Source organism: Equus caballus, chromosome 16 (genome assembly GCF_041296265.1).
Source record: "Equus caballus isolate H_3958 breed thoroughbred chromosome 16, TB-T2T, whole genome shotgun sequence".
Lineage (NCBI taxonomy): Eukaryota > Metazoa > Chordata > Mammalia > Perissodactyla > Equidae > Equus > Equus caballus.
In genome coordinates, this window is record NC_091699.1 from 58,304,636 (window position 1) to 58,326,477 (window position 21,842).

At 45.3% G+C, this 21,842-nt stretch overlaps 2 protein-coding genes across 4 annotated transcripts in view; one reads left to right on the top strand and one right to left on the bottom strand.

Moving 5' to 3' along the window:
• The window catches only part of XYLB (xylulokinase), a 78,264-nt gene extending 76,143 nt beyond the window's left edge, over nucleotides 1-2,121 (bottom strand). For all 3 annotated transcript variants that reach the window (XR_011426972.1, XM_070237966.1, XM_001488267.5), the window contains exons 1-2: nucleotides 1,973-2,121; nucleotides 530-612 (exon numbers count right to left, since the gene is read on the bottom strand). Coding sequence is in view for 2 of the 3 variants with exons in the window: in XM_070237966.1 (XP_070094067.1) it covers nucleotides 530-612; nucleotides 1,973-2,029 (140 nt within the window). In the remaining variant the exon portion in view is untranslated. The remainder of the gene's footprint in view (nucleotides 1-529; nucleotides 613-1,972) is intronic.
• Nucleotides 2,028-21,561, top strand: LOC111768380 (deleted in lung and esophageal cancer protein 1-like). Its single transcript, XM_023620731.2, has 4 exons — nucleotides 2,028-2,249; nucleotides 19,975-20,136; nucleotides 21,010-21,163; nucleotides 21,437-21,561. Exons 1-4 carry the CDS (start codon nucleotides 2,028-2,030, stop codon nucleotides 21,505-21,507), a joined length of 609 nt encoding a protein of 202 aa, XP_023476499.2. The 3' UTR covers nucleotides 21,508-21,561.
• The last annotated feature ends 281 nt before the right edge of the window (nucleotides 21,562-21,842 follow it).

Sequence of the window (21,842 nt, forward strand, 5' to 3'; positions counted from 1 at the left end):
GTTCTTTCCCTTCCATCAACTGGTTAACCTCACTCACTCAGATCTTGGCTTAAGTACTACTTCCTTAGGGACCCTCCCTAACTCCTCCTTCCAAGTGTGGGTCACATTTCTTCATAATAAGCACTTGTAGAAGTGAGTTCCTTCTCTTCCCTTATCTGGGTTTATAATTAAATATTCTTTTGTGAGAGTCCTTGATATCAGTCTCCCCCACTTAACAGGAAACTCTGAGAGCAAGGACCATGTCTTTTTTTGGTTCCCCACCAAACACCAGCACCCAGCACAATGCCAGGCACAAAGTCTCCACTGATACCTGCTGCATATATGAATGAATGAATGAATGAATGAATGGATAGAATTGGGAAACAATGGAGGCGAGCACACTCCAGGCACTGGAAAAAGGATGCTGAGGGTTCTACCAAGACCACCACTCCTGCAGTGTGATGAAGCTGGAACAATGTTGTCTATTAATGTAAAAGTTTGAAGGAAAACCCCAAAACCAACCCCCCCCCCATGCATACTAGGTACATACCCAAATTCTAGAAGGTCTCTGTCAAAGTGCACACTGTCCTCATAGAAGACATTCAGCTCTGCATCAACAGCAACAACTTTCACCTGGAAGGAATTTTAAAAAATGGTGTATAGAATTTTCCTCAGTCTCTACACTGCCCCTGGGGTACTAACATCACTAGGTGAAGCCCAGCACCCCAGAAGTGAGTGGTTCATCGTGCAGACCTCCTGGAAGGCTGGGGAGCATCACTGTAACCATGGCAACACAGGCCTCATCGGGCGACATACCGAAAGATTAGTAAAATGAAGATGCTGAGGCTAAGTAGAAACACACATGCAGGGCAAGAAATCTTTGTCTCCTAAACAGCCAACGCCAAGGCCCTCTAGAGACAGATGTTCACAGATGAGCCAGTTCCTGCTCCCAGCAAGGAAGCCTGGGAAAGTGCTACAGGGGAAGGAATGGGAGCAGGGTTTGGAGATGTCTCTGAGTGTCTGCATCTGCAGGGATGTGAGACACCAGGCAAGGCCCCTGGGCTGTTCCCATAGGCCGTGATCATGGTCCTGAGACATGTAGGGTCCCAGTGGGGCAGACCTCCAAACTCGGGAGTACAACTCCTTTCCAGGACAGGTGGGGAAAGTGAGTTCTAGCAAGGCAATCTAACTTCTCGCGGGTCCCACAGGACTTTCTGGTTAGGGACCGGCTGAGGCCTGCCTCCCTTGACCCACTTGAGGAGAGGGGTTGGACTGCAACTGTGTTGATTGCCCAAGCTAAGGAGAAGGAGCACTTGGCACCCACATCCAGTTTTAAGACAAATTTCGACCTTGCCTGTCTGCGGGGCCCTGGGAGCAGTACAGCCCATCCTCTGGCCAGCAGTGCCGCGCACATTGACCTGAGCACACTGGCGCCAACCAAGGGCTGTCACAGGGTAGAACAAAGTTCATGTGTACCCTGAGGCCATTTCACTAAAAAAAAAAAAAAAAAAAAAAAAGGTTTCAGGCGGTGATCTGGTTCCAGGTCACTGGTTACGCCTGTGTGCACGTCTACCCGTCTGTCAGTTCCTCTGTCTTACAGCAGCTGAGCTCCTTCGGGTCCCTGTCACTTGGTGCCCACGACGGCGCGCGAGCCCTTCCGGTCCCCTGGCCCCTCTGGCCACCTCCCCGCCACGCGCCGCAGGATGCCGCCGGGGTGGGGGCGGGGACGGGGACCGAGACGGGGGCGGGGATGGGGGCGAGGCGTCTCCCCTTCCCGCGAGGGCCGGCGTCCAGGCCCGGTGGCGGTCGCACTTTGCGGGCGGCGGCAGTGGGAGGCACTGCCGGGCAGGGGGCGCCCGATCCCCGGGAAGCCCAGGAGAGAGGCGCGCCCGAGGCTCGGCCCCGGGTTCGCGGCGCCCGGGTCCCCGCCAGCCCGCCCGGCGTCGCGGAGGAGGCGGCCTCGGCCCGCCGGGACCCGGGGCTTCCACGGTACCTGCTGCGTGCTGAAGTCCCAGCCCAGGCAGCAGCGGCGAGCGGCGGGCTCGGCCATGGCCGTGGAGGGGCAGCGGCGCGTGCGTCCGTCCTTCCCGCGGCGTGACTGTCGCCGCGCTCCAACGCCCGCAGACGCCGGGGCCCGCCCCTCGCCCCGCCCGGCCGGACTCCCGGACCCGAGCCACAGGCGGGCTCGGGCTCTGGCGCCGCCTGCCGGGGGACCGGGGAGGGGACGCGTCGGGCCTCGACCTCGGCCTCGGCTGGCACCTGCAACAGATGTGTGCCCTCTGCGCAGCCCGCTCCCTCTTAACCCCACCCTACCCTTCCTGGCCATCCAGATGTGCTCTCTGCACAGGCCTTGGCCTAACGCGACCTAGCTTCCCTCGGAGGACACCTGGGCCAGAGGTTTCAACTTCAAGCCGACTTGCCCCTGGTTGTTTCTCTAGCGGCTCTGGGCCTGCAGACCTCTATGGCTGTCTCTTGGGTACCGGAGCAGCTATCCACTCATGGTGGTGACTCAGGGCTCACAGGAAATGTGCACCAGGCTTGGAGGCACTGGGCTCCAACAGGCGGTGTCTTGACCCAGCAAATCTGAGTGGTTCCCCATCTCTGACATGGGCCACATCCCACCTCCGTATTTAAAATCAGAACTCCTGATGCTCCCACAGAGGGGCTTATCCGTTCTTGCAGTCAGCTAGGGTTGATGGTCTAAGGTGTGCCACGCATGGGGAAGGGAGATAAGAACCAAAATCAGAACCACTCCCTTTCTTCACGGAGCTGAGGACACTTTCCTTGCCCTCCTTCCTTCTTGCCCCTAGGTCTGACTTCTTCCCAGAAGCCCTCCAGACACCCACCTAGGTGAGATGCCCCTCCCGGAAGCTTCCTGGCCCATTGGACCCCCTGATGCAATGGTCTGATTACCTATCTCTCTCTTGCTGAACTTGAGCTGCTTGGAGCTCAGCTCTTCCTCTTGGCCCAAGGTCCCAAGAACAGTAGCAGAGCTGGGCCAAAAGCCAGCAAGTTTGACTCCAGAATCCACATATTTAACCACTAAACAAGACAGTTTGCTAGGAAGCCTTGTGAGAAGCCCTGTGGCAATCCATAAATGTCTCCTGAAGGCCAAGGCCACTGGCTGTTTCTCAAGCTGTCTCACAGGGAGGCCTTGTCTTGTTCAGGGGTGCCTTTCTCTATTGGCTGTGGCACCTACCCCATTCTGGTAACTCATCCTTTCTTTTGGTGTAACAGCCCTTTCACAGAGAAGACTGGAGGTCTGAAAGCCCATTTACCTCCATAAGGAGACTACACATCCATGGCTTGATCCATTACCAAGGAATTTAAACAGAAATCTTAATTCCAAGTTGTTGATGCCTCTCTTGTTGTCCTCTCTGTCAATGCCCTGAAAAAGCACACCCAGTAGCAGAGGGGTTTCTGGGAAACCCTTGGGAAGTGCTGGTGCGTGGCCTGAGGCTGATCCTTTGCTTGTCATGCTCAGAGCTGAGCTCCAACCTGGCTCCCTGCACAGAACGTGTTAAAGAACCCCTTCACTGACTCGGGAACAAAGCAGAACTGCCCTGGAGGTGTCTCTTCACAGTGACCAGGATGCCCACAGTCCCCAGCAGGGCTCCTTCCCTTATCCAGGCCCTAACTGATATCCCAGCCTGAGGGCCAGATGACCCAGAGGAGTCACATGATTAGGTTTGCATATTAGGAGGATGGCTCAGGATGCTGTGTGGAGAATGGGAGCAAAGAGAAGGAAGGGAAAATCAATTAAATGTGGTTGCAGGAGGCCTGAAATAGAGCAAAGGTGCTGAGGATGGAGAGAAGTAAATGGATTCAAGAGATATTTAGGAAGCTCCGGGGACCTCGTGGACTGAGAGAGGGAGAAGTCGAAGGCAATGCCCAGGTTTCTGGTTTAGGTGACCTGGTTGGTTAACTGTTGATGCATAACAAAACCCCCCAACCTTGGTGGCTTAAACAGTGGTCTTTTATTGCCCCTCACATGTCAGCAGGTCAGATGGGGGTCAGCTGATCCAGACTAGGATCAGCTAGAGTGGCTCTGCTCCAAGTGTTTCTCATCCTTCTCTTCCTGGGACCTACAGAGTACTCTGGGCCTACTTCTTCTCATGAAAGCAGCACAGCAGACGAGGGCAAAAGCAAACATATGAGGCTTCTGAAGGTCTAGGCTTGGAACTGGCATACTACACTTCTGCTTCTATGCCGCTGGCCAAGGTCACACAGCCAGCCCAAAGTCAAGTGGTGGGGATGAGGCCATGCAAGGCTGTGGATGCAGGGAGGGGTGAAGAATTGGGACCACCAATGCAATCTTCCACAGGCCACTATCAGGTGGAAGGTGGTTCCATTCTCTGAGTTAGGAAACATGGGAGGAGAAACAGGCTTGGGAGGAAGGTGGTGAGCTTAGTCAGGACATGGTAGGTTTGCAGTGCCTGTGGGACGTCTGAGCAGAGATATCGAACACGCAGTTGGATGTGTGGCCTCCAGCTCAGGAAAGAGGTCTGGGCTGAAGACAGTGATTTGGGAGTTATCAGCTGCCAATGGGAGGAGGCTAGATTGGGCAGAAAGGACTCAGAGTGGGGCAGGTGGAGACCCCCAGGGGGAACTTCAAAGCACAAGTCAAAGACGCGGGAAGAGACCATGAGAGAGGGGTGTGGTGGAAGCCAATGGAAGAACCTTCCTGGGAGGTGGGGTGATATGCTGCATGAAAATCTGTCCCTCAGTTTAGCAGTGAGGTGGCAGGTCATTGAACCCTCATCAAGAGCAGACTTGGCGGAGCCCCAGAGGCCTTCGTTTTTAAGTACTTTTTTCATTCAGCGCTGTTTCTACAGTTTATTCATATTGTTATATGTATATCTAAGTCTGTGGTTCCCAAACTGTGTGCCAAGGTGCTCTGAGAAGCTGCAAGGAACCCATGGGGTGCAGGGGGATATTTTTACATCTCTGGGGAAACACAGTGAAACTCAACATCTGTCAGACACCAAGTGAACCGCTAACCATGGGGTGGTTCACAGCTCCAACATTAGACTGTGCTACATTCCTTTCTATGATAGAACATCATATCTTTGCAAAGCTGTGTTTTCAGCAGTCACCGTGCTAAGGCAGTACTGCAGGAAACTCAAGGTGAAACACATGAGGATGGCAGTGTCCAACCTGATCCCAGCGTTTGAGAAGTTATTCAGTGCCCAACAGGCACACACATCCCCTTAGCAATTCTGTTCATTTGAAATGAAATATTTTATCCTCCTATTTATGTGCATTATTTTCTTCAAACAGCTACTGAATTGTTAGGACATAAATTTATGTTAAGCTATTTGGACCCAACTACTACTTAATAAATAGGACTGTTAGCCATTTCTTTTGGCTCAGGGGCACCATGAAAAATTGTTGAGATTCTAAAGCTGCCATGAAGTGTGAACATTTGGGAACCCCTGATCTAGTTGATTGTTTCTAATGCTCCGTCATATTCACTAATGTGCCAGCCTCACATTTTACTGTCCACGTTCCCTCTGAGGGACACATGGGTGGACTCCAGTTCCCCACTAATGCAAATAGCACTGCAGGGAATGTCCTCGTCCGTGGCTCTATAGACCTGCGTGAGGGAATTTTTCTGGGTTTTATTTTCAAGAGTCGGATTTATACTACGTGTGCAGAACCAGTTTGATCAGAGTGCTGGCTTACTCCTGAGGATGGCTGTGCCAGTCTGAACTCCCACCTGGAATGCACAAGGGTACCTCTATCCCCACATCCTACATATAGTACCTGGCATTTCCAACCTTCTAATTTTTGCCAGTCTAATAGGTGAGGAATGATTTCTCTTTCTTGTTTTAATTTGCATTTCTCTCATTATTGACAAAATAGAGCATCTCTTCACGTAGCCGTTTGGGATTTCCCATTCAGTGAGTTCCCTGCTTATGTCCTTTGCCCATTTTTCAGTTGGAAAGTTTTGTCTTTTTCTTATGGATTTGCAGGAGTTTCTTATATTTCAAAATATTAGTTCCCTGTCAGTTTTAGATGTCGCAAATATCTTCTCCCAATATGTCATTTATCTGCTAACTTCATCCATCTTGCCCTTTGTGGACTGAAATCTTCAATTTGAATACAATAAAATCCATCAATTTTTCTCCTTGTTGTCTAAGCTATTTGAACTTGTTTAAGAAGTGTTTCCCACTCTCAGGCCACTAAGCTATTATTCGACATTTTCTACAAGGATATTAGCCTACATTTTTTCTATTAGCAATGTCTTTGATTGAATCATTGAGTTTTCTTTGAATCTAGGTGTTTGTCAGCTGAATGAATTACGTTATAACACAGAAGTCACTAAGAAGTAATCCATCTGAGGGTAAGCACTAGATGTAAGCTTTTCAAAGAAAAAACTTTTCATTTAGTAAATATAATCATGGAAACTCATTGTAAAATAGGAAAATAGAGACAAACAAAAATTCAGTTCTTATACTCTGGTCTCCAGTGAAGTGACACCAAAATACTTCTTCATGCCTTGAAATTTGTAGCCACAATATGGATTTTTCTCAAAGTAAACCTTTTTCTTTCAGAAAAATCCTGAAGAAAATATGCTTTCTTCATAAGGATGCATTGTTTTAAAATTCCAATATGTAATCTGTTCGTGTAAAAATAGCAGACTTGTTTTTATCCCACCCAGCATACAGCTCTGTTCATTACCACTGATAATTGTTGAAACCCCCCAGGCTTATGTGTATTTTTCTAAATGAGTTTTAAGAGTGAAAAGTTAGGAGTATATCCCTTCTACTTCTAAGATGAGATAAAAATCACTGAAGCAAAAATAATCAGAAATTATCACTAATTGGGGAAGGAAATAGACAAATCAATTAAAGTTCAGATTCACTAATATATTATATCTGTCCGAAATTTTATAGACAATTTCATCTTGGGCTACATTAGAAATTAAGTCATTCTTCTGTCTGTTCTCTCTCAAAGGTAGGACAAATTCTTTGTAAGATCAGTGGGAAGTTGTTATGAGTGAAAATCAATGTTTTGAACCATACGCCCTAGCAGGGTGAGCATCACACAGGCTTGTTTGTCCAAGTTTGAGGGTAAGGGGTGGGTCCTGCCTCCACGTAAATAAGTAACTAGTGCAGCAGAGGTTTAGATTTTTTTAAAGCTGATTTTGTGTTTATGCCTGGAGAAAATTTGATGGACATCGGTGTTTAAGCAAACAGATTCTAATGAGGAGAAAGGTGCTTATTTTCACCCAAATGTGAATATGCCTGCTGTTGATGTGTTTGTACTCACTTTAAAAGCAAATATGATTTAGGACAGTTAAATGTTGGTGTGAACATTTTCCATTTTTTTGGTTTTATTGCATTCGTCCCATGGGATCTGTCTTTCTTCCCCTCAGTGAGCGTTTGAGGCAGATAATTAAACCCGGCAGTTCTCTATACACGAAAGAAAGGTCTGGAAAGACACACTCCAAGATATTAACAATTATCTGTCAGAGTGGAATTTAGAAACCAGTAGTTAGGGGGTGACTTTTGCATTTTAATTAACTCTGTATTGTTGAACTTTTGACTTTTGGACTAAAAGAATAAAGAAAAAGAAAACAAGCAGACAAAATAGTAAATATGGTGGAGGGGGGTGCAGAGAATCTCAAGCTGCTTACACTTTTAAATCATTCTCTTAAACAATTAGTGGGTTAAAGAGGAAATCAAAATACAACGCACTATTGAGAAAACAGGAAAATGGAAACATCCTTATCAGAACCTTTGGGATATGCTCAGAGGTTGGAGCATATTCTTGAATGCTTTCTTTAAAGAGTGAAAAGAAATTAACTAACCCCATGTAGCGAGTAGAACTGTGTACTCCAAAAATGTAAGTTCAGGTTCTAACTCCCAGTACCGTGAATATGACCTTATTTGGAAATAAGGTTTTTGCAGATGTAATCAAATTAAAATGAGATCAGATTGGATTAGGGTGGGGCCTAATCCAATGACTGGTGACCTTATAAGAAGAGGGAAATTTGGGCACAGACACAGACACACAGGGGAGAAGTCTATATGAAGATGGAAGCACCGAATGGAGTGATGCATATACAAGCCAAGAAACCCCAAGAATTGCTGGCAACCACCAGTAAAAACACAAGAATGGTAAATAATCCAAGAGCTAGTCTTTGAAGCTGGAGAAAAAGACAAACTTCTTGAAAAAGCAAAATCAGAAACTGAAAAAAAAAACCCCTTATGAAAAAATAAAACCACAATGTTGAACCAGGCCCTGTTGTCACAGCACTCAGGCCCCATCACCAGGTAGGTCTTCAGAGGGGACAAGAACAGCTGGTGGCCTCCAGTAGGGTTGCAGCATCCAGTCTAAAGTAACACGGAGACCAGGCATCCAGAACCTGGCCCACCAGGTCTTGTCAAGGTTCTGGACAGTGGAGCAGCTCCCTGGGGTCACTCTGAGTCTCCACATGGGACGCTGGGTCCAATGCCATGTGAGAACTTGTCCTTCACTCTTTCATCCAAGACATGTTTTAAAGCATCCAAATGGATGAGAGAGATGAACAGCAGAGCCACTGGTCCCTTCCTCAGAGGGAGTGTCAGTGGCTGAGGACAAAAGGAAACTATTGAAAGAGCTAAGCAGGGGAACGATGTGGCCAGGTTGTGGGTTTTTTTCTTTTTTTAACTGGGAATTTATTTTGAAAAATGATACTAAAGCTATGAAAAGATATTAATTTTACAGCATTTAACCACATAAAATTGTATGTACGTGCTAATTCTTATAATAAGTAAAGTGTGAATAAATGTCAATTTTGCTGGCCTCACTTTTCTGACAAACTGTAGGATAGAAAACAACACTTTACATTTGATGTTTGCTGCACAATTATAAAGAGGGTTAGTGTGGCAAAAAATATTTCATCTGTTTTCCCAAGGAAAACTATTCCCAAACTATTCTCTCTTTTTTAACATCATTAAAATTTTAAAATCTTTTTAAGGGAGAGCTTTGAAAATCCACGAAAGTAGATAGAATGGTCTAATGAGCCCCCATGGACCCAGCACCAAGCTCCAAAATCATCAACCCTGGGCCCATCCTGCCCCATCCACACGCCCCCACCCATCCATCTCCCCCACTTTATTACTATTTTGAAGTAAATCCAAGATGTCATATCATTTCAACAGTATGTATTTTTTTTTAAAAAGGACCTTTTTTAAAAAAAAAAAACCCAAGATCATTATGAAACCTAAAAGAAAATTTAAAATAATTTCTTAGTATTATCAAGTCAGTATTCAAATTTCCAGTTGTCTCATTAAATGCTACCGATATTTGTTTGAATCTGGATCCAAAAACGTGCAGACCTTGTGATTGGCTGACATGCCTTTAAGTCTCCTTCCATCTTTTTTTCCCTTGCAAATTATCTGTTGCAGAAAATGGGTTGTTTGTTCCACGGGGTTTCTTACGATACGGATTTGCTGAATGCACTCCCGGAGTGTCACTTAACGTGTTCCCCTGTCCCCTATCTTTCCTGTAAGCTGATGCTTTTACACCTAGAGGCTTGATCATAGGGAGGTGGCAACAAGAATGGAAGAACAGATCAAAACTAAGTAGTATTTTGGAAGGAAGAATCAAGAAGTCTTAGAGACTGGGTGTGGAAATACGAGGGAGAGGAAGATGCTGAATGGAGCTCACTCACGCTCCCTCTCAGGGTCGGGGGTAAAGGTGTCCCATGCTTTGGGGATGGCGTCCCTGCTCACCTTGCTCCATCAAGGAGCTTTCTCGTCTCTTCAACAACTTCATTTAATGTTGAGCTCTTAACAACTCTTAGTGAAGTTTTGTAATCCTTTCTAAGGTCTCCATCTTTGTGCCTTGGAATTAAGGCCTCTTCTCACACTCTTTGCCCTTCCAGAAATTCCCTAATAAGGACACTGCTTGGTGTTGACATCTGGTGAAAGGCCAGCTCCTTAGTCTGGGTATCAGCTGGGGCCTGCACGTGGAAAAGGAGGCTTGCCTCCTTGGCTGACGTGCTCCCAAGAACTTCACAAGCAGTGTGTGAATTCACACTGAAAATCTGCTCGGAGACCAGCTAGCTCTATCTTTCATTTTATTTATTTGCAGAGTTTTAAAAATTTTCCACACAGACCTTCATATTGTCTGCACATATAGTGATAATATCTTAACATCCTGCCTTATACTTGTATTTTCTTTTCTTGTCTCACTGCATTGGCTTGGTTGTCTAGAACTTACTGAATAGAGGTAGTGAGAGCACAGACTTTCTTGTACCTGATCTTAAAGAAAATACTTTCAACATTTTAACATTAAGTATAATCTTTGCTGAACAATTTTATATAGGTGCTGTATTAGTCAGGATTCTCCAGAGAAACAGAACCAATAGGACATATATAGATACATATAAGAGGAGATTTATTGCAGGAATTGGCTCATGCGGTTTTGGAGGCCAGGAAGTTTCTCAATCTGCTGTCTGCAAGCTGGAGAACGGGGAAAGCCGTGGCGCAGTGCAGTCCAAGTCTGAAGGTCTGAGAATTGGGGGGCTGAGGATGTGAGTCCCATCTGAGTCTGAAAGTCTGAAAACCCACATGCCAATGTCAGAGGGCAGGAGATAGATGTCTCAGCTTAAGCAGAAGGCGAATTCGCTGTTCCTCTACCTTTTTGTTCTATTCAAGTGCTCGTTGGAATGGATAAGGCCCACTCACAACTGGGGAGGGCCATCTGCTGTACTCAGTTCCCTAAGTCAAATGCTTATCTCTTCTGGAAACACCCTCTCGGACACACCCAGAAGTAATGTCTTACCAGCTGTCCGGGCATCCTTTGGTCCAGTCAAGTTGACACATAAAATTAACCATCACAGATGCCCTTCATTAGGTTTAAAGAAATTCTCTCACCTTCTTGAGTTTTTGTTAAGAGTTTAAAAAAATTAATGTACGTTGAATTTTTAAATGGTAATTTAAAAACCTGTTAATGTGGTCAAATATATTAATCTATTTTATAAAGTTCAGCCAATCCTGCATTTCAGGAATAAACTCAACGTTGTCAAATTGTATTTCCATTTTGTTATATTTTGCTAGATTTGCTTTATAATATGCCGTTTAAAGTTTTTACATCTACATTCACGAATGAGATGGACATGCAATTATCCTTTTTTAAACTGTCCTAATCTGTGTGTGTGTTTTAATCAAGGTTTTGCAAGTCTCAAAAATTAGTTCAGAAGTATTTTCTCTTCTACTATCTTCTGAAAAAATTTGTGTAAGTTTGGATTATATATTCCTTGACCAGTGGAACTTAACTTTTTGTCCTCTTTCCTTAAAAAGAAATATTTTTTTTAATGTTTCTCCTCTTTAGGAATAGCTTTAATGTCTTTGTAAACACCACGCATCTAGATATTTTAAAATTCCAACATTACAGAAAAATAGAAATAAGAAAAAAATTTAAGTATTTCCTTAAAACCTTCTATCCAAAGGAAATCACTCAACATTTTGATGAACAATCTTTGGTGTATAAATAAATGTCTAAATTTTACATAACTGGATATATTACACATGGTTCCGTAACCTGCTCACTTCCCACAACATCATGTCACGGACATCTTTTCATGTCAGTAAATACAGAGCTTTAGCCTAAATTGTATTGATTACTGAGTCCAAACAGTAGTGTCTCCTAGTGATGACCTACAGGTTGCTTTAAAAAAAATTGTCTATTTTTGTTTTGTGTTTTTTTTTTTTTTTTGAGGAAGATTAGCCCTGAGCTAACTGCTGCCAATCCTCCTCTTTTTGCTGAGGAAGATTGGCCCTGAGCTAACATCCATGCCCATCCTTCTCTACTTTATACATGGGACGCCTACCACAGCATGGCTTGCCAAGCGGTGCCATGTCTGCACCCGGGATTCGGGCCGGCGAACCCCAGGCTGCCGAGAAGTGGAATGTGCGAACTTTAACCTCTGTGCCACCAGGCCAGCCCCACAATTGTCTATTTTTAATGTCACAAAGCTGTAATGAGCATCCTTGTGTACACGTATTTTCATATTTGAGTAATTATCTCCTCCGGGTAAATCCTAGAAGAGATTACTGAGCTGAAGGGTGTACAAATTTTACATGTTTGTACATATTGCCAAACTCCCCTCCAGAAATGCTGCACAGTTTGTGTGAGTGTCCACAGTGCGGGAGAGCAGCTCGCTCTGTTTCTTCACCACTCTGCCTTCTGCTAACTTCCTTTTTTTTTTTTCTCCCGGAAGATTAGCCCTGAGCTAACATCTGCTGCCAATCCTTCTCTTTTTTTTTGCTGAGGAAGACTGGCCCTGAGCTAGCATCCATGTCTATCTTCTTCTACTTTGTATGTGGGATGCCTACCACAGCATGGCTTGATGAGCGGTGCACAGTCTGCACCCCGGATCCGAACCGGCGAACCCCAGGCCACCAAAGCAGAACGTGCGAATTTAACTGCTGCACCACCAGGCCGGCCCTAACTTTTCTTTTTAAAACACTAACATCCTTATTGATATATAATTCACGTACCATACAATTAACCTATTTAGAGTATACTGTTTTAGTGTATTCACAGAGTTGTGCAATTATCACCATTGCCATTTTTAGGACATTTTCATCACCCCCCGAATAAATCCCATTCTCTACTCTTTCCCATTTCTCCCCAAACCCCAGCCCTAGGCAACTGCTAATCTACTTTCTCTGTCTATGGACGTGCCTATTCTGGGCATTTCAAATAAACGGAATCGTACAACACGTAGTCTTTTTTTTTTTTTTAATTGAGTTATTGATAGGTTACAATCTTGTGAAATTTCAGTTGTACCTTAATGTTTGTCAGTCATGTTGTAGGTGCACCACTTCACCCTTTGTGCCCACCCCCCCACCCCACCTCTCCCCTGGTATCCACTAAACTGTTCTTAGTCCATAATTTTAAATTCCTCATATGAGTGGAGTCATACACAGATTGTCCTTCTCTCGCTGGCTTATTTCATTTAACATAATTCCCTCAAGGTCCATCCATGTTATTGCAAATGGAATGATTTTGTTCTGTTTTGCAGCTGAGTAGTATTCCATTGTATATATGTACCACATCTTCTTTATCCATTCGTCTGTTGCTGGACACTTAAGTTGCTTCCACGTCTTGGCTATTGTGAACAGTGCTGCAGTAAACATTGGGGTGCATAGGACTTTTGGAATTGCTGACTTCAAGCTCTTTGGATAAATACCCAGTAGTGGGATGACTGGATCGTATGGTAGTTCTATTTTTAATTTTTTGAGGAATCTCCATACTGTTTTCCATAGTGGCTGCACCAGTTTGCATTCCCACCAGCAGTGTATGAGGGTTCCTTTTTCTCTGCACCTCTTCAACATTTGTTGCTATTAGTTTTAGATATTTTTGTCATTCTAACGGGTGTAAGGTGATATCTTAGTGTAGCTTTGATTTGCATTTCCCTGATGATCAGCGATGATGAGCATCTTTTCATGTGCCTATTGGCCATCAGTATATCTTCTTTGGAGAAATGTCTGTTCATGTCTCCAGCCCATTTTTTGATTGGGTTGTTTGGATGTTTTGTTGTTGAGTTGCGAGAGTTCTTTATATATTATGGATATTAAGCCTTTGTCAGATACATGACTTGCAAATATTTTTTCCCAGTTAGTGGGTTGTTTTTTTGCTTCAATCTTGTTTTCATTTGACTTGAAGAAGCTCTTTAATCTGATGAAGTCCCATTTGTTTATTCTTTCTATTGTTTCCCTTCTCTGAGAAGGCATGGTGTCCGAAAAGATCCTTTTAATACTGATGTCAAAGAGTGTACTGCCTATGTTTTCTTCCAGAAGCCTTATGGTTTCAGGTCTCACCTTTAGGTCTTTAATCCATTTTGAGTTTATTTTGGTGAATGGTGAAAAAGAATGGTCAATTTTCATTCTTTTACATGTGGCTTTCCAGTTTTCCCAGCACCATTTGTTGAAAAGACTTTCTTTTCTCCATTGGATGCCCTCAGCTCCTTTGTCAAAGATAAGCTGTCCATAGATGTGTGGTTTTATTTCTGGGCTTTCAATTCTGTTCCATTGATCTGTGCACCTGCTTTTGTACCAGTACCATGCTGTTTTGATTACTGTAGCTTTGTAGTATGTTTTGAAGTCAGGGATTGTGATGCCTCCCATTTTGTTCTTTTTTCTCAGGATTGCTTTAGAAATTCGGGGTCTTTTGTTGCCCCATGTGAATTTTAGGATTCTTTGTTCTAATTCTGTGAAGAATGTCATTGGGATTCTGATTGGGATGGCGTTGAATCTGTAGATTGCTTTAGGTAGAACGGACATTTTAACTATGTTTATTCTTCCAAGCCATGTACATGGAATGTCTTTCCATCTCCTTATGTCGTCATCCAATTCTCTCAGAAAGGCCTTGTAATTTTCATTATATAGGTCCTTCACTTCCTTAGTTAAATTTACCCCAAGGTATTTTATTCTTTTTGTTGCAATTGTGAATGGTATTGTGTTCTTGAGTTCTTTTTCTGTTGGTTCATTACTGGAGTATAGAAATGCTACTGATTTATGCAAATTGATTTTATACCCTGCAACTTTGCTGTAGTTGTTGATTACTTCTAACAGTTTTCCAATGGATTCTTTGGGGTTTTCTATATATAAGATCATGTCGTCTGCAAACAGCGAGAGTTTCACTTCTTCCCTCCCTATTTTGATTCCTTTTATTCCTTTTTCTTGCCTGATTGCTCTGGCCAGGACCTCCAGTGCTATGTTAAATAAGAGTGGTGATAGAGGGCGTCCTTTTTTCAGGGGGATGGCGTTCAGTTTTTGCCCATTGAGTATGTTGTTGGCTATGGGTTTGTCGTATATGGCCTTTATTATGTTGAGGTAGTTTCCTTCTATGCCCATTTTGTTCAGAGTTTTTATCATAAATGGCTGTTGGATCTTGTCAAATGCCTTCTCTGCATCTATTGAGATGATCATGTGGTTTTTATTCCTCAGTTTGTTGATGTGGTGTATCACATTGATTGATTTGCGGATGTTGAACCATCCCTGTGTCCCTGGTATGAATCCCACCTGATCCTGATGTATGATTCTTTTGATGAATTGCTGAATTCTGGTTGCCAAAATTTTGTTTAGAATTTTTGCATCTGTGTTCATCAGTGATATTGGCCTGTAGTTCTCTTTTTTCGTGGTGTCCTTATCAGGTTTTGGTATCAGCGTGATGTTGGCCTCATAGAATGTGTTAGGAAGTGTTCCATCTTTCCTAATTTTTTGGAATAGCTTGAAAAGGATAGGTATTAAATCCTCTCTGAAAGTTTGGTAGAATTCCCCAGGAAAGCCATCTGGTCCTGGGGTTTTATTCTTTGGGATGTTTTTGATTGCTGTTTCAATCTCTTTCCTTGTGATTGGTCTGTTCAAATTGTCTGCCTCTTCTTGAGAGAGCTTTGGGAGATTGTAGGAGTCCAAGAATTTATCCATTTCCTCTAGGTTAGCCATTCTGTTGGCATATAGTTTTTTGTAGTATTCTCCCATAAGCTGTTGTATTTCTGCAGAGTCTGTTGTTATTTCTCCTCGCTCATTTCTGATTTTGTTTATTTGAGCTTTCTCCCTTTTTTTCTTTGTAAGTCTGGCTAGTGGTTTGTCAGTTATATTTATCTTCTCAAAACACCAGCTGTTTGTCTCATTGATCCTTTCTACTGCCTTTTTCATTTCAATAGTATTTATTTCTGCTCTGATTTTTATTATTTCTCTCCTTCTGCTGGCTTTGGGCTTCATTTGTTCTTTTTTCTCTAGTTCAGTTAGGTGTGCTTTAAGGTTGCTCATTTGGGATTTTTCTTGTTTGTTGAGATGTGCCTGTATTGCGATGAATTTTCCTCTTAATACAGCTTTTGCTATATCCCATATGAGTTGGTATGGCATGCTATCATTTTCATTTGTTTCCAGGTATTTTTTTATTTCTTTAATTTCTTCAATGATCCATTGCTTGTTCAGTAGTGTGTTGTTTAGTCTCCATCTTTGTGCCTTTCTCAGCTTTTTTCTTGTAATTAATTTCTAGCCTTATAGCACTATGATCTGAGAAGATGCTTGTTATTATTTCCATTTTTTTAAATTTGTAGAGGCTTGCCTTGTTTCCCAACATATGGTCTATCCTAGAGAATGTTCCATGTGCACTTGAGAAGAATGTGTATTCAGCTCTTTCAGGGTGGAGTGATCTATATATGTCTATTAAGTCCAATTGTTTTAGTTTTTCATTTAGCTCCACTATTTCCTTGTTGATTTTCTGTCTGGATGATCTGTGCATTGATGTGAGTGGGGTGTTGAGGTCCCCTACTATTATTGTGTTGTTTTTAACATCTTCCTTTAGGTCTGTTAATAGTTGCTTTATGAATCTTGGTGCTCCTGTGTTGGGTGCATAGATATTTATAAGCGTTATTTCTTCTTGATGAAGTGTCCCTTTGATCATTATATATTGTCCCTCTGTGTCTCTCTTTACCTGTCTTATTTTGAAATCCACTTGGTCTGATATGAGAATTGCAACACCTGCCTTTTTTTCCTTGCTATTTGCTTGAAGTATTGTCCTCCACCCCTTCACCCTGAGTCTGAGTTTGTCCTTGGGGCTGAGGTGTGTTTCCTGGAGGCAACAAATTGTTGGATCCTGTTCTTTAATCCATTTTGCCACTCTGTGTCTTTTTATTGGAGAGTTCAATCCGTTCACATTGAGAGTGATTATTGATGCATGTGGACTTAGTGCTGTTAATCTGTCACTCATTATCTTGTTTTGCTGCGTTTCTTTTCCTGTTTGCTTTAGACTACCCATTTAATACTGCAATTTCGTATGCTGGGTTTCTTAGATTTTTCCTTATTTATGATTTGTGACTCTGTTCTGTACTTTATTTTAGTGTCTACCTTGACGTTTGTATTTAGAATCTCATGTATAATATAGTCTATTCTCTGCTGGTTTCTTACTTACTTGACCAATACTGATTTAGACCCTTTGCTCTTCCCCTCCTAAATAATTATTTTCATTTTTTATTCCAACTCTTCTTATTAATTGGTAGTTAGAGTGCTAAGATCGTCCTTGTTTTGGTAGTTTCCTTACCTTTACCCTAATGCTATAATTGAATATTTGCTATCCTGTTCTGGTTCTATCCATCAGTCTCCCTAGTCTGTGGATTGTGTCACCTTTCTCCCTCTTTTCTTTTTTCAGGTATGAGAGCCTTCTTGAGGATTTCTGGTAATGGAGGGCTTTTAGTTACAAATTCCCTTAACTTTTGTTTGTCTGGAAAAGATTTAATTTCTCCCTCATATCTGAAGGAAATTCTTGCTGGATAGGGTATTCTTGGCTGAAGATTTTAATCCTTTAAAGCTTTGAAAATGTCACTCCATTCTCTCCTAGCTTGTAGGGTTTCTGTAGAGAAATCCGCTGACAGTCTGATAGGGGCTCCTTTATAGGTTATTCTCTTTTTTTTCCTTACTTCCCTGAGTATTCTTTCCTTATCATTCCTTTTTGCCAACTTTACTACTATGTGCCTTGTGGTAGCTCTTTTTACATTGACAAATCTAGGAGATCTAAAACCCTCCTCTACACACATTTCTCCGTCGATCCCTAGATTTGGGAAGTTCTCTTCAATAATTTCATTAAGCACACTTTCTGCTCCATTTTCCTTTTCCATATTCTCAGGAATTCCTATGATCCTTATGTTCTTACTCCTCATTGAATCCATTATCTCTCGGAGATTTTCCTCATTTTTTTTAATTCTTAGTTCTCTTTCTTCCTCTGTCTGGTGCCATTCAGCCTGTCTATCTTCGGTTATGCTAATTTTCTCCTCTATGTTATCTACACGGGCATTCAGGGAATCCGTATTCTGTTTTATCTGGTCCATTGTGTTTTTCATCTCAAGTAATTCTGTTTGATTTTTCTTTATGATTTGAATCTCTTTTGTGAAGTAACTCCAGAACTCGGCTTGTTTCTCTATCTTCCTCTCTACCTCATTGAGTTTTTTGATTATAGCTGCTCTGAACTCATTATCACTTAGTTTACCTAATTCCAAGTCCTCAGGACTTAATTCTATGTTTTATTGTTTTCCTTCTGGTCTGGGGCTTTTATAAATTGCTGGATGGTAGAGGAGCGGTTTTTTTGCATGGTGGTAGAATTCAGTTGCAGTTACAGCCTGTCGCCACTAGATGGTGGGGGTTTGAGAGCCGCGTGTTATGAGCTCTCTGCCTTGGGGCAAGATGGCTGTGCCCACTGGCTTTGCTGGGGGGGGAGGGGCTGTTACTCACACACGCCGGTCTGGGTTCAGATCAGTTCTGTTTTCTGGTCTCCCAAGGCCCTTGATTTATGGGGTCCCCACGGACGGAAGCTTTCCCCCATCAGCGGGTTTCCACTGAATCAGCGGCAGGAGTCCTGGATGATTCCCCGGTCAGGCAGCCCCTCCCCCGCTCCTTCCCGACCCGCGCTGCAGCGATCGCAGACTCTAGGGGAGGGAGCGATGTTCTCTCCTACCGTTCCAGTGCCTCCGAGGCTGTAAGTAGGGTTTATGATCTCCGCCTTCTTGGTACTGTAGGTCTCTAACGAGCTGGCATTATGTTTATTCTCTGAAATTCAGTTCTTCCAATCTTTTGTTGTATTTTGGAGGGGAGAGAATCCCAGGTCAGCTCACCCCGCCATTTTGCTCCACCTTTTGTGCTTCACAACACGTAGTCTTTTGTGACTGATTTCTTTCACTCAGTGTACTGTTCAAGGTTCATCCGTGTTGGAGCAAGTTTAAGTACTTTGGGGTTTTTTTGGCCAAAAAATATTCTATCATATGGATTTACCACGTTTTATTTATCCATTCATCGGCTGATGGATGTTGGGTTGTTTCCACTTTTAGGCTCTTATAAATAATGCTGCCATGGACATTCCTGTGCAAGTTTTTGTGTGGATGTATATTTTCACTTCTCTTGGGTATGTACCTAGGAGGGGAATTGCTGGGCCATGTGACAATTCTATGTTTGACTTTTATTTCTGGGCCCCATTCCCAGAGTTTCTGATTCAGTATGTCTGAGTGGGGCTTGTCATTACAGTAGCCGCTAGCTACAAGTGGCTATTTGAATTTAATTTAACTTAAAATTAAAAATTGAGTTCCTGAATTTAAAAATTCAGTCATGTTATCCATATTTCAAGTGCTCAGTAGCCACATGTGGCTACAGGCTACTGTATCCGATAGCCTACACACAAAACGTTGCACAGAAGCTTCTGTTAAACAGGACTGGTCTACTTGAAAGAGTCTAGGAGGCACAGCCTTATATCTTTTGAAGGTCTTAATAAAGGGTCTTACAGTTGGCTGCATTCTTGACTTGCTCTTGACCCTGAGGCCCAGGAATCTGTATTTCTAACAGGTGACTTGGGTAAATTTGTTGAGCTAGGTCCACAGACTTGTGTCTGGGAGCCACACATCCAAGCCCCATCCTGTTGGGCCTAAGTTACACCTCGGCCCCCTAATGATGTCCTCACACCCACTCGTGCTCCCCAGCCCACCTCCCCACAGCAGCCAGTGACCTCTGAGGAAGGCAAAGCTGACTTGGACATCCTCCTGATCAAAGTCCATTGGAGGCTCCTCACTGTCCTCAGGATAAAGACACAGGCCTTCCCTGGGCCCACGGGCTGCCCACAGCCCTGGTCATGCCAGGGGGAAAAGGGCAGCTTGCTCGTTGTCTCCTCCCCTGTCGCCCCTCGGCTCCTAAGGGCCGGCACAGCCTCATCCTAAGGGCGGGCACAGCCTCGTCCCTGTACTAATGGGTGTTGGGCACAGACGGTGTTTATGGAATGAACGCACCAGACAGGGGCGCTGGGCGGTGTGGGGGAGGCGTGCTGCTGGGCTGTTTGCTGGGCAGGGCTGGGTCAGTCTGGGCCCTGCAAGCCATGCTGGGTCCTGGCTGAGCTGGGAGCTGGCCAGGCCTGAGGGGCCGTGGGAGGGGAGGAAGATGGAGATCCGGGTGGGGAAGGTGCTGCCTGCCTTCGGCAGCCTGAGGTGACGGCTCGTCTCCCTGTGCTCAGGTGGACGTGTCCTTCTCACTGTCCCTGGAGCTGCTCTCCTATCAGAAGCTCCCAGCTGACCAGATGCTGCCCAGAGTGGACATCCAGCAGAACGCGAGTGGGGAGAAGGCGATGGTGTTTACTCAGAATCTGCTCCTGGAGTACACCAACCACACCACTCAGGTGAGTCCCAGGCCTGCGCCACACCCCGAGGACAGTGGAACCGGGCTGGACTCTTGTTCTGGTGGGATCACAGGAGGACAAACCCCGACAAGGCCCTCAGAAATAAGAGGAGCCCTGGCCCTTGCCCTGAGGGCCCAGTCTGCCCTGGAAGAGGCGTTGCCCTGAGGACACACATGGAGAAATTTGTGTCATCCTTCCTCAGTTGTCTCAGGAGCTCAGAACCAGGTGAGGTGTTGCAGGGTGGAAAATCAGGGAAGGCTTCCTGCAGGAGGCAGCATGTGAAGCCTGCACACTGTTTAATGAAGAGAGAAGGGAAACCACACTGAAAGTCAAACCAAGAGAATGGCTTAATGGCTGGGGACAGTGAGCGCCTGAGGCAGCTGAGGGACGCCTCTAGGGCTCTAGTGAATTTCAGGCTTGTGTGGGGATTCAAGCACCAGGGTGAGCACCACAGGCCCAGTTCCGTGGACTGTGACAAAGTCATGGGACTATGGTGTAGAGCTGAGCTGAAGAGGCCAAGGGAAAAGGCAAGACGGCCCAGAACCCACGAGGCGCAGACGGCTGGACAAGAGGTAGGAAGGCTGGAGGGCGGCCCAACCAGGGAGCAGAGGCCACCGAGCTCGATCGCGGCATGGGTGATGGGGAGCAGATGGTGCCTTCCTGGCCCTTTCCCTGTGCAGAACCCCAGCAGCCTCAGGCTTTCAGTGCCAGGCCTGGCCCCTTTCCACCCGCCATGGAGCTGCCTGTGTGCTCCTGAGAAGCTTGAGTACTTGGGATTGGTAGGCTCCTGTGTCCCTGAGACCCTAGCTCAGGGCCCAGCCGGCCTGGGCAAGGTCGCCTGGTCCCCACCAAGCAAAAGGCTCTGCCCTCTAGGTGGTGCCCCTGCGGGCCATCGTGGCCATGCCCGAGCTGCAGCTCTCCACCAGCTGGGTGGACTTCAGCACCCGCTTTGTGAACCAGAAGCAGGTCTGCGAGGTCTATCTGATGAACCTGAGTGGCTGCCGGAGCTACTGGACTGTGCTGACGGGTATGTCAGGCCCTCCTGGCTGCGCACTGCTCCCTGCACAGCTGGGCCAAGAGCCCCAGGACGGCACCTGGGTGCCCTGTCCCTGCAGGCTGGCTCCCCAGGGCTGGCACCACCTGGGAATCCCTGCAGAGGTGGCCAGTTCCCCAGTCCCTAGTGATCCCAGGGTTGCCCTGCCCTGTGGGGCTGGGCAAGGCCAGGGGTGCACACCTGAGATGTGAGGCAGTGCGTGGAGCTGCCTGCACTCATGTGTGTGCTTCCTTCCCCTCGGTGCAGGCCAACAGGAGCCAGACAAGGGCCCTGTGGCCTTCGGGGTCTCCCCAGGCAGTGGACTGCTGGAGGCATGACCAGTCAATGCGCCCCCATCCTCTGTCACCCTCCAGGTTTTCTTCACTGCCAGGTACAGTCCCCCCAAACCCCAGCACTGCCTACAGGCCTGGAGCCCAGGGCCCCCTCCTAACCTTAGCCCTCGTCTCCCCCAGGAACAGTGAGCTGTATGAATCCATGCTGGTGGTAGAAGGTATGTACCCTCCAAGGCCACGTCTCTACCAGCTCTGAGGCTCTGCCCCACATCCCAGCCCCAGGCTCCCAGCTGTAGAAATAAAATGGCACAGAGCTAAGGAACAGGTCTGCTGGGCAGGGGGCTGGACCATGCCACAGACTGGGGTGGTGGAGTGGACAG